The 13,015-nt window shown below is 39.9% G+C and overlaps 1 protein-coding gene across 1 annotated transcript in view; it reads left to right on the top strand.

Moving 5' to 3' along the window:
* CSMD2 (CUB and Sushi multiple domains 2) overlaps positions 1-12,798 on the top strand; it is a 795,888-nt gene extending 783,090 nt beyond the window's left edge. The window contains exons 63-70 of the mRNA XM_058195470.1: positions 927-1,038; positions 1,630-1,809; positions 4,582-4,647; positions 5,034-5,195; positions 6,508-6,620; positions 10,044-10,131; positions 10,869-11,007; positions 12,639-12,798. Of these exons, the coding sequence (XP_058051453.1) occupies positions 927-1,038; positions 1,630-1,809; positions 4,582-4,647; positions 5,034-5,195; positions 6,508-6,620; positions 10,044-10,131; positions 10,869-11,007; positions 12,639-12,798 (1,020 nt within the window). The remainder of the gene's footprint in view (positions 1-926; positions 1,039-1,629; positions 1,810-4,581; positions 4,648-5,033; positions 5,196-6,507; positions 6,621-10,043; positions 10,132-10,868; positions 11,008-12,638) is intronic.
* The last annotated feature ends 217 nt before the right edge of the window (positions 12,799-13,015 follow it).

Raw genomic sequence — 13,015 nt, 5'->3', positions numbered from 1 at the left:
TGAACCCATTGTTTTCTATAGGAAAGTTGTTGCCAGAGACAAGAAGGAAACACCCATTTCCTTCATCAATTGAAGTCATGTGGGATGCTGCAAATGGCCATAAATTTGGGACTGTTGCTGAGAAACAAAAATGTGGTCATGTGACATAGGTGATGGGCCCAGATATAGGAACTTTGAATTTGGATCGTAAATAACTTTTGGAGTCCATCATAATTTTGAACAATTGCTTAGCAACCACTCATAAGTCAAGGACTATCTGTATGGCCAGTAAAAGTCAACACTGACTTGATGGCCCATGACCAACTCACACAAAGTGGATATAAACCCAGGAGAACTCCACATCTGCATATGAGAGGACAATCGTTTTATGAAAAAGATCAACACTCTTTTCAAGTTGTTAGCACCACTGCCTAGTCTCACATGATGGGGAGTCTCCCTCCCTTTCTCCAAACTGAAAATTAAAATGGCCAAACATTTGTGAGTTTATGAAATATGTTAACTGTCTCCTCTTCAAGAGGCTGCTGGAATGTCATGAGATTCAATCACATCATAAAAAAGAACTTTTCAAAATACAATGTTATGTGTGAGGAACTCACTGTGTGACTAGAATCATGAACCCAAATTATTCCACATGGCAACATTTTGTTACATGTTCCACTAGTTTTTTGTCTGAACCACAAACTTTTCTTTCGAGTCTGAATCACTCAAGAGCAAAAGGAGCTTCATCACACTGGCCACTGTAAGCTAAATCAAGTTCAGACCTGGCTTGATCAGTTTTTCAAGGACAGTCTATTGGGTAATACAGTATGTGAGATTGAATTACCCATCTTTAACTAGATCAGTTGCTTTAACTAGATGAGTGGCTATATTCACTCATGCTATATTCACACAACATGCTAAATTTGCATTGTTTCTCATTGCAATAGGTTGGAAGTGTCATCTTCTTCAAGTGTCATAAAGGATATCTGCTGCAAGGGTCCACCACCAGAACCTGCCTTCCAAATCTGACATGGAGTGGAATTCAACCAAACTGCATCCGTAAGTCTTAGCTTCCTCGGTGTTGGCAGAACAGTTGATGCCATCGAACCGCAACCTCAGCCACTTGAAGATGTGTGGACTTCAACTCCCATAATCCCTCAGCTGGCATGGCTGTCTGGGGTATTCTGGGAGTTGTAGGCCATACGTTTTCAAGTGGCTGTGGCTGAGCACTGCTCTGTCCTAAGAATCCAGGTTTGCAGTATATACTCAGATGGCATATATTCTTCATTTCTGCTGCCTGGATAGATAATGTGGAAAGGAGAAAATGTAAACCAGCCTTCACAGATGAATCCCAGAAAGCAAGGATGAATGAGGTGTTTGAAGGCATTGTTTCAGAAGATGCCTCCTTCTGAGTCAGGCCAGCTCTTGGCTATAGACAGGCTTCAATCTTTACCCAACCAGCAGCCTTTCCCAACTTGGTGCTCTTCAGGTGAAATACCTGACATTTCCAAATAACATCAGCAATCTCCCGGGAGTCCTGGGGGATGTAGTCCAAACAGAACTGGAGGATACCAGGGAAAGCCATCTTCTGCCCTTTCTTAGGCCTGGTAATGGTGGGTCTATAAGATGATTTCCTCCATGTCTTTGTAGCACACAACTGCAAGGAACCAGATACCCCAGCCCATGCCAATGTGGGTGCTCTGGACCTGCCTTCGCTGGGATACACCTTGATCTATTCGTGCCAGAGTGGCTTTTATCTCACTGGAGGATCAGAGCATCGGACTTGTAAGGCTGATGGCAGCTGGACAGGGAAGCCTCCCATTTGCCTGGGTAAGAAAAGCTGCCAATGGAAAGAGAGCTCTATGTCTACAAAACATCTTATTCTTTCCACTTGAAATTCATCTCTTGCATTTCAGCCATGTGTTCCATGGACAAATCATTCTATTTCTGTCCCCTGTTCTCCAGACATAGAGGATTAAAAATTGCCTTGTTAGATCAGACCCAAAAGCCGATTTTTTGCTGACCATTTCCCACCATGGAAGCCAGAACATTAGAATTCTATGTGATTCTTTTTTCACTTCTGGTGCTCAGGGATAGAGTTGCCCCCTCACTCTGGAGGATCTCAACAATGTTCATATCACATAAATCTTCCTCTATCAATGTTAAACCTTTAGAATAGAATAGAATAGAATAGAATAGAATAGAATTTTATTGGCCAAATGTGATTGGACACACAAGGAATTTGTCTTGGTGCATATGCTCTCAGTGTACATAAAAGAAAAGATACGTTCATCAAGGTACAACATTTACAATACAATTGATGATCAATATATCAATATAAATCATAAGGATTGCCAGCAACAAGTTATAGTCATACAGTCATAAGTGGAAAGAGATTGGTGATGGGAACTATGAAACGATTAATAGTAGTGCAGATTCAGTAAATAGTCTGACAGTGTTGAGGGAATTATTTGTTTAGCAGAGTGATGGCCTTCGGGAAAAACTGTTCTTGTGTCTAGTTGTTCTGGTGTGCAGTGCTCTATAGCGCGCTTTGAGGGTAGGAGTTGAAACAGTTTATGTCCAGGATGCGAGGGATCTGCAAATATTTTCACGGCTCTCTTCTTGATTCGTGCAGTATACAGGTCCTCAATGGAAGGCAAGTTGGTAGCAATTATTTTTCTGCAGTTCTAATTATCCTCTGAAGTCTGTGTTTTTCTTGTTGGGTTGCAGAACCGAACCAGACAGTTATAGAGGTGCAAATGACAGACTCAATAATTCCTCTGTAGAACTGGATCAGCAGCTCCTTGGGCAGTTTGAGCTTACTGAGTTGGCAGAAAGAACATTCTTTGTTGTCCTTTTTAATGATGTTTTGATGTTAGCTGTCCATTTGAGATCTTGCGATATGATAGAACCCAGAAATTTGAAGGTTTCTACTGTTGATACTGTGTTGTCAAGTATTGTGAGAGGTGGAAGTATGGAAGGGTTTTTCCTAAAGTCTACCACCATTTCTACGGTTTTGAGTGTGTTCAGTTCCAGATTGTTTTGGTTGCACCACAAGGCTAGTCGTCACCTCTCGCCTATATGCGGATTCATCATTGTCTCGAATGAGACCAATCACTGTTATGTCATCTGCGAACTTCAATAGCTTAAGAGATGTATCGTTGGAGATGCAGTCATTGGTATACAGAGAAAAGAGAAGTGGGGAGAGCACACAGCCTTGGGGCCCCCCTGTGCTAATTGTACAGATATTTATGTGATCTTGCTCAGCTTCACCTGCTGCTTCCTGTTTGTTACGAAGCTTGTGATCCACTTACAAGTCTGTTCCGGTACCTGTAGCTGGTTTAGCTTAGTTAGAAGAATGTCTGGAATGATGGTATTGAATGCTGAACTAAAGTCTACAAAGAGGACCCTTGCATAGGTCTTTGGAGACTCAAGATGTTGTAGGATGTAGTGCAGAGCCATATTAACAGCATCATCTGTTGATCTATTTGCTCGGTATGCAAATTGCAAGGGGTCTAAAAGCGGATTCGTGATGGTTTTCAGGTAGGAAAGGTTTTCAGGTTTTCAGGTTTTCAGGTAGGCAATCTTTATATCAGATTGCCCCAACAGACCTTACAGCTGGAGTAAACTTTTTTTTTGTTTGCTTTTTGTTTGCACATTATGAATTTTAAAATTTTGGGCTGACCACTTTTGCCAGTTCAAATAGCAAAACAAAAAGTGGGGAGTCCCCTTTTGTCTAGTCTCTCATATCATCCATAATTATAGACCTCATAGGAAGAGAGTCTTCCTAGGCTAGAGAAGCAAACAAATCCATCTGGTAGCATTTTTTTTTCTGACTCACATGTTTAACTATGTTAAAAATATTAAATATTTGGAAGTTTGATCTAATGGTTAAGGCATCAAGATAGAAACCAGGAGACTGACTAGTATCAGTCTCACTTTAGGCATGAAAGCTGGTCGGGTTTCAGATATATTCAACATAGGAGGTGGAAGGTATGCTCATTGCCTTGAGTTATTTATAAAAATAACAAAGAGCTAAAAAACAATTTAAAATGGGGGCAGTTCCAAAGTTTTAGTAAATAGTTCTGTCAAACTATTTACTAAATCTACACTACTATTAATCTTCTCATCGTTTTCATCACCAATCTCTTTCCACTTATGACTGTATGACTGTAACTTTTTTTTGCTATCATTAAGGGTTTAATTGCAACCTATGACCATCATTTGTGTTGTAAATGTTGTACCTTTGATGTATTTTTTTCTTTTCTTTTTTCTTTTTCTTTTATGTACACTGAGAGCATATGCACCAAAACAAATTCCTTGTGTGTCCAATCACACTTGGCCAATAAATTCTATTCTAAATTCTAATTCTAATGCTAAAGGTAGTGCATTCACACAACATTCTAAGTTTGATTTGCTTATTTTGCAAATTAATTCATGGTTCCATCTATTCTTCCGGAAAGTAGGTTAACTCAGAACCAAGTTGAAGAGAGCAAGGGATCACACTGGCCGTATAAGATCTTTCTTTATATTCATCTGTTATTAAAGATGTTTATGTCACCTTATTAAGATATGAACTCTTGCTTTGATTGTCCTTTTAAGCGGATGTCCGACCCAGCAGGCGACCTGTAGGTGCTGCAAAAGATCAGCATCTTCCAAAAGTCTCAGGTATCTCTTTTTCCTAACTATCAAATCAATAAAAATACATTAAAAATGAAACAGCATAGCAAATTATTTGGGTCTGTAAAAAGCTGGATACACTATCAATTTTCTTAAAAGATGAAAAACTCAAATGATTCATTTTTTAAAATGGATTTTCAGTATTTCAAATGGACTCTTAATGGCATTTCTTTTTATTGTTTTGAAGTAACAAAACTTGATTTTAAAAAGTATTGAACAAATAATGATTCTGGGGAATTCTGGGAATTGAAGTCCATTCCTCTTACGGTTGCTAAGGTGGAGAAACACTATTCTAAACTATGGCGGGCCTGTTTGGCATCTGCACTTGTTCTAAAATCTTCTCCTTGTCTTGTTCTGCTTTGGGTTATTTCTAGTTCCTGCTGATGTCTTTGCCAAAAATTCCTTCTGGAAAGGCTCTTATGAATACATGGGTAAAAAGCAGCCAGCCATGCTTTCTGTCACCAGCTTTGATCCAGTCACCAGTAAAGTGAATGCCACCCTGATAGACCACAGTGGTGTGGAGCTCCAAGTCTCTGGTAAGGCAGCCAGCTGGGGTCTTTTGGCATTCCTGGTGTGAGAAGAGAGATGTTCATCCCATAACAACATAGAAGGGAAAATGATGCCCATCCAACCTTATCTTCACAACATATTAATACTGCTAATATAATGTTTTTGGTTTTACTCTCTTCACCCTTATCTGCCTGGATAATCAATCTGAAACATTTGTCTAATGTACAAAGCAAATTAATGATTAAAAACCCTGGGGGTAATCATTCTCCAGCTGAAATTCTGTGGCTGCATTCATATTATACCACCTACTAAGGCTAACATAGTAGCATAACCAAACAAATAAGCTATGGTATAGTTTACTGTGATGGGTTGTATATACCACAAACTGTGGCTCACACCTGAGTTTTGATGGTATACAAAACCCAAATGACCCAAAAATAATGATAGAGGAAAAGATGTTGAGACCCAGGAAAGTGTGCAGAGAAGATAAAGGAACTGGAGGCTAAATTGTGTGATGAACAGTTGAGGAAACCAGGTACATCTAGCCTACTGAAGAGAAGGATTAGGGGGGGACATGATGAGTCTCTTCCAGTACTTGAAGGGCTGTCACAAAGAAGAGTGAATTGAGTTACTCTCTAGGGCATTAGAGGCAGAATACAAAGTAATGGGTGGAAGAGATACTGTAATTGCCAAAGAGAGATACGACATAGAAGGAAGGAGAAATTTTCTGATAATGAGAACAATTAATTAATGCAATAGCTTGACTCCTGGGGTTGTGGGTGATCCATCACTGGAGGTTTTCAAAAATAGAGTGGACATCCATTTGACTGAGATGGTATAAGACTTCTTGAGCAGGGGGTTGAGTAGAAGACCTCTGAGCTTTCTGGCTTTCACAATCCCTGTCTGGATTGTTAGAATCTCTGAATCTTGGGCCTCATCCACTTACGTGTGTGTGTGTGTGTGTGTGTGTGTGTGTGTGTGCATGTTTTTAATCTGCAATTTTAACCATCTTCCCAATTGGAGACAACTCTTTGAAGGCCTTAGCTATCTTTCCTGCATTTTCATTTTCCTGAATAATTTAATGCTACCTGCAGGCTTTGGAAACAACTAAATGCATGTAATACAGATGAGCTTCCAGTATGATTTTTCCAGAGTTGGATGCAACCCTGCTCTAACTTCACAGAGCATTCAAGAACACTGAGATCTTGTCTTCTCAAATTGCAATGAAACCTCCCCCCTCCCCCTCCCCCAGTTCTCTCAGGGGCTTCCTTACCCTGCTTGCGTTACAAGAAAAACAATCAATCTTGACTGCCCGGCTCTCTTATCTTCTCTTTCCAGGTATTTACAAAAGAGAAGATGTCCATCTTCTCCTCCAGGTACACCAAATTACAGGGCCACTGGAGATCTTCATGAACAAATTCAAGAATGATAAGTGGGCATTGGATGGACACGTAAGTCTTTGCCTGAAACATTTCAATGACAGACGTGCAGAGGAATTGGGAACATAACATTGGGGGAATGCGAGAGCTTTTGCAATGATGGTTAGGAGCAGCAAAATCTAAGATTAATATTCCCCAACCTGATGGCCTTGGGGTACGTTGGGTCGGTGACTCTCAGACTTCTCAGTTTGTATGATTTCATGAAGTTCTCATTCTGGATGGGGAGAAACAGGCTCAAGCTCAACCCCTCCAAGACTGAGTGGCTGTGGATGCCGGCATCCCGGTACAGTCAGCTGCAACCGCTGCTGACTGTTGGGGGCGAATCATTGGCCCCAATGGAGAGGGTGCGCAATCTAGGCGTTCTCTTGGATTGACGGTTGTCTTTTGAAGAGCATTTGGCGACCGTCTCCAGGAGAGCCTTCTATCAGGTACACCTGGTTCGCCAGTTGCGCCCCTTTCTAGATCGGGATTCCCTATGCACGGTCACTCATGCCCTCGTCACCTCTCGCCTAGACTACTGCAATGCTCTCTACATGGGGCTCCCCTTGAAGAGCACCCGGAGGCTCCAGTTGGTCCAGAATGCAGCTGCGTGGGTGATAGAGGGAGCCTCTCGTGGCTCCCATATAACATCTCTCCTGCGCAAGCTGCACTGGCTACCTGTGGTCTTCCGGGTGCACTTCAAGGTGCTGGTTACTACCTTTAAAGCACTCCATGGCATAGGACCCGGATATCTACGGGACCGCCTTCTGTTACCAAATGCCTCCCACCAACCGGTGCGCTCCCATAGAGAGGGTCTCCTCAGGGTGCCGTCAGCCAAACAATGCCGGCTGGCGACCCCCAAGGGGAGAGCCTTCTCTGTGGGGGCACCTACCCTCTGGAATGAGCTTCCTCCTGGACTCCGTCAACTTCCTAACCTCCGGACCTTTCGCTGCGAGCTGAAGATGTATTTATTCTTCCGAGCAGGACTGGCATAATATGGGTTTTAAATTGGATTTTAAACGGGGTCTTATATCATGTCTTTTATAGTTTTAATTTGGCCAAGGTTGAATAAGTTTTTTAAATAGGTTTTATTGTATATTGTATTGTATTTTTATCTGGCTGTTAACCACCCTGAGTCCTTCGGGAGAAGGGCGATATAAAAATTAAATAATAATAATTATTATTATTATTATTATTATTATTATTATTATTATTATTATTATTATTATTATTATTATTATTATTATTATTAAAATTTTGAGGGTACAAGGAAGGCTGGCAAACTGTCATCTTATGTATCAGAGAAACTAAAGAAAAATCTCTCTCTCTCTCTCTTCATTCTCTCTTTTTAAATGATTAATAAAAGAAAAAAAAGATGAGTTAGAGACATTTAGAGACATTTAGGCACACTTTTCATTGATGAAACAATCTCATACAAATTTGAATGCCTAACAGGAAAATTAGAATTGCAAACAAAATGTTAAATATTTAAAAACTGTTTAAAAGCCAGAAAACAGTTTGAAAAATTCATTATATGAAACAGGGCAATATTTTTTCTAAGATGATGCAGTTGATGATGCAGTTCCTTCAGTTCTTTGTTGTTTACATTCTTATTTGACCAGACCTTTTGCCCCTCAGCCTTTCAAGTGAAGATTTGGATGGAAAGAGTTTGAATGAACTGATGTACAAAAACAAATGTTTTCTCTTTAGCAGATTTGAGGAGACGGAAAGTATGGTTAAAGAGTTGAACTAGCGCCAAGGTTCTAGGCATGCAGGAATCTATCTTCTACTCATACAGATTTTATGTTGGGATATATCTACTGACCCAGCACCCAGGAACACCCTTCTAGACATTTTTACATTTAACAGTCTAAGGCCAAAATAAACCCCAATCTTCAAGCATGTTTCAATCAAAATTGACCCAAAAAAGCCAGAAGATACTTCAGACAGGAATTCCTCCGGGAAGGCTTATCCCAGGATACCCTGTCTTTCTCTAGACAGCTCTACCAACTGTATCCCCACAAAACTATCCCTCCTACAGGTAGTCCTCAACTTACAACCACAGTTGGGGTCAGAATTTCCATGACTAAGCAAGGTAGTTGTTAAACTACCTTGCTTAGCCGTAATAGCTCTGGCTGGTAAAGCGTGTTATTAGAACACAGTAGCCTGCAATTACTGCAGGTTCAAGCCCGGCCCGAGGTTGACTCAGCCTTCCATCCTTTATAAGGTAGGTAAAATGAGGACCCAGATTGTTGGGGGGGCAATAAGTTGACTTTGTAAATATACAAATAGAATGAGACTATTGCCTTATACACTGTAAGCCGCCCTGAATCTTCGGAGAAGGGCGGGATATAAATGTAAAAAAAAAAAAAAATGAGACAGGCCCACTTTTATGCCTTTTTTTTGTGATAGCTATTAAGTGACTCACTTGGTCATTAAACAATTGTGACGTCCCCCATTGACTTTGCTTATCAGAAGCTGGCTGGGAAGGTCATAATATGGTGATCACATGACCCCAAGATCCTGCAACCATTGTTTAAAAAAAGGCCAAGTGCCCAAATTTCAATCATATGTGACCATGGGGATACTACGATGGTCATAAGTGCAAGGTTTGGCTGTAAGTTCCTTTTTTCAGTGCTGTTGTAACTTTGAACAGTCACTAAATGAATGGTTATAAATTGAGGGCTAAAGATAATTTGGCTCCAAGATCCTATACATAGCTTGTCTTGTCATACCTTCCATTTCTTTTTAGAAAGATTGGAGAGCAAACATAAAACTTAAGGGAGATTTTTGCTATGAGATTGAATTCTGAATAGAGGTTAAGATAATTTAAACAAGGATGTAAGTTTAAGATAGAGATACAGTACTTAGAAGCAGAATCTGTATATAGAGGTTAAATAGGATAGAGATACCAATTTAGAAAAAGCTGTAATTTCGATGCATTTGTCTTTGTTTGTTTTATATTTTTTGTGTATTATTATTTTTTTGTATTGTGTATTTTAATTTTTGGAAATTTAATATTTTTTTTAAAAAAAGATTGCACCATATTTGAGCCATATTTTGAACAATTATTAGCATGAAGACTAGGTTTGACTTTCTGGTTTATATTTTTTTAAAAAATTCCATAAATGGTTATACAGTTGAGCATCTAAAATAGGATAAGTCATTCAATATCTCTAAGCTACCATTATTTATGGGTTTTATTGTTCTGGTCAAGGTACTTCCTTCATTATCATCATGACTTGTGGCAATTTATTCTGTTCCTCAGCAATAGATTTTTTTTCTGTGAAACCAAATATGTGTTTTTATCAAATTATAGCACAATTTTAAATAAATCTGATAATTTCTGGACAAATCGTCCTTAAAACTACAATCACCCTATTCTTATGATTGATTTTTTTCCCCACTTTGCATTTGGATTTTGCAGTATCTTTTCATTTCCTGTTCCAAATACAGGTCACCCCAGAAGCTTCAAGTGGAACATTTGTCTACCAAGGGTTTGTCCATGGCAAAGGTTTTGGACAATTCGGCCTCCAAAGACTAGGTAAGCTAACTAACTTTCAGACCGAAATTGACCCAAAACAAGAACTTTAAGTAATTTATATTAGCAATATGACAATTGTGAGCTTTTTCATTTACGTTTCAGTGGGTATCAGCTATTATATATAGTTATTTTTCATTGAATTGATTTTTTTTCCTGCCTTTTTATTTATAATTTTTGTTATACTGTGAAACTGAATTTCAAGTGTTATTTTAATAAATTCATTTCCAGAATTTTGCCAAATTCTATCCCCTCACCATCACTGTTCAGCACTTAACATAGTCATTTTGTCAATGGTATTTGTAACGTAGTTTTGAAACTATTTATTGTGTGCATAATGTAAAGTGTGAACACTGTTTTGGGGTCTTGGGCTTCAAATCAAACAGATAAAAGGAACACCTGGCTATTCATCTTGGAAAAAAAACCATAGAAGGCTAACTTTATGTTTTGCTTTGTCTCATAAAAAACAACATCTTTCTCATTGAACAATGAGAACATGACTCTGAATTAATGGATAAGTCTACCAGCACTCTATCAAGCCTACTCGCTCTCATGAGTTTAATTCAACTACTGTTCTCATTAACCCCATCAGAGGTTATTTAATTAGAGGTGCCAGGGATTAAATCTGAGATTTAAGTATTTTGTTACATTTATATGCAGCAGACGTGCGAGGACAGCCCCTGGCCTCCCCTTCCCAATTGTACTCAGTACCAGTAATTTAATGGTGTTTCTTTTTCCAGATAACAGCATCATTGAACGGGATTCTGAATCAATAGGACATCCATTTGCATCCAACAGCAGCTCAGTTGCAGCTGCGATCCTCGTGCCTTTCATTGCCCTGATGATTGCAGGGTTTGTGCTCTATCTCTACAAGCACAGGTGAGAAGTTCCAAGTCAAAAAGGCAGGAAATAGTCTCTTAGGGCTTCATAACAAGGATTGTAAAAATAATCATGGGTTTTCTGGTCCAGTGTCCTCCGGATTAAACCACATTTCTCATGATCCCCATGTTGTTAGCCTTATCAGGTAGACCAGACTAAGAAACAGACCTTGTGCAGATCTCAGCTACCTATACTTAAAAACTCTATAGTAACAGAATCTTGCAAGTCTGAAGGTGCTACCTTTCCTTCCACTTGGAAGGATGGGAGACTTGGAATATTGCATCTAGTTTTGGTCACCATGATATAAAAAAAGATGTTGAGAACTCTGGAAAGAGTGCAAAGAAGAGCAACAAAGATGATTAGGGGACTGGAGGCCAAAACGTATGAAGAACCGTTGCAGGAATTGGGTATATCTAGTTTAAGGAAAAGAAGGACTAGGGCATGACATGATAGCAGTGTTCCAATATCTCAGGGGCTGCCACAAAGAAGAGGGAGTCAAGCTATTCTCCAAAGCACTTGAGGGCAGGTCAAGAAGCAATGGGTGGAAAGTAACCAAGGAGAGAACCAACCTAGAAATAAGGATAAATTTCCTGACAGAACAAATTAATCAATGGAAAGACTTGCCTCCAGAAGTCACGAGTATTCCAATACTGGAGGTTTTTAAGAAAAGATTGGACAACCTTTTGTCTGAAATGGCATAGGATTCCTGCTTGGGTAGGCTAGAAGATCTCCAATATCCCTTCCAAATCTGTTATTTTCTTATTCTAGTTTTTGCAAATGCCTGCACTGAGTTTAATTGGTTGCGGGCCTTCCTTCTGTCCTTCAAGGCCATCCTCTTTATTCACTACATTAGTGCTTAAAGCTGCCATCCAATGCCATGGAAATAGTATCCATTTTTTTCATTCTTTCTAGGAGCCAACTGCATTTGTACCTCTCCAACTAGAAATTCCCTAGAACTAAGGAGAATTTTCCTATCAGTGAGAACAATTAACCAGTAGAACAGCTTGTCTTTAGAACAGGGGTCTCCAATCTTGGTCCCTTGAAGATTTGTGGACTTCAACTCCCAGAGTTCCTCAGCCAGCTTTGCTGGCTGAGGGACTCTGGGAGTTGAAGTCCACAAGTCTTCAAGGGACCAAGGTTGGAGACCCCTGCTTTAGAAATTGTGGGTGCCCCAGTGCTGGGGGATTTTAAGAAGGGACTGGACATCTACTTGTCTGAAATGGTATAGGGATCTCCTCAGTGGTGGGATTCAAGTAATTTAACAACCGGTTCTCTGCCCTAATGATTTCTTCCAACAACCAGTTTGCCAAACTGCTGAGAAAGTTAACAACCGGTTCTCCCGAAGTGGTGCGAACTGGCTGAATCCCACCACTGGATCTCCTGATCAAGCAGGGGATTGGACTAGATGACCTCCTTCCAACTGTTAGCTAGTAGATGAATATACTGTTCAGCAGAGCTAGGCTGGCGCCACAGTTCAACTACACTTTGGGGTGCTTCTTTTCAATTAATTTGAATGAGGGAGGGAGAAGAGACAAATAGAACGTTTAAAGTGTTTAATGCATTGTAGTTTGCAAATATACCTGTCCTGCAGAGCCCCTCCCCCTATGACCTTTTTGTCCTCTCTGAAACAGAAGGAGACCGAAGGTGCCGTTCAATGGCTATGCCGGCCATGAAAACACCAATGTCCAAGGAACATTTGAAAACCCAATGTATGACCGCAATTTGCAGCCAACAGACATCATGGCCAATGAGGCCGAGTTTACCGTCAGCACTGTGTGTACTGCAGTATAGCACTTACAATTCTGTGTGCAGTAAGTATCACACTCGTATACAAATTTCCCGCATATGCTTTTCAGCTACTGCCGGGACCCATCAAATTATCATTAGCCTAGCATTATAATTTGAAAAGGGTTGGGTAATAATAATCACTATTATTCACATCTTAGTAAGAGAAAATGACTGTCACAGCTGCAGTGATGATTTTTGGCCATAAGAAAGTAGAAATGTT

Source organism: Ahaetulla prasina, chromosome 10 (genome assembly GCF_028640845.1).
Source record: "Ahaetulla prasina isolate Xishuangbanna chromosome 10, ASM2864084v1, whole genome shotgun sequence".
NCBI lineage: Eukaryota > Metazoa > Chordata > Lepidosauria > Squamata > Colubridae > Ahaetulla > Ahaetulla prasina.
The sequence above is the reverse complement of the archived record's forward strand: the minus strand, read 5'-3'. Positions and strand labels throughout refer to the sequence as shown.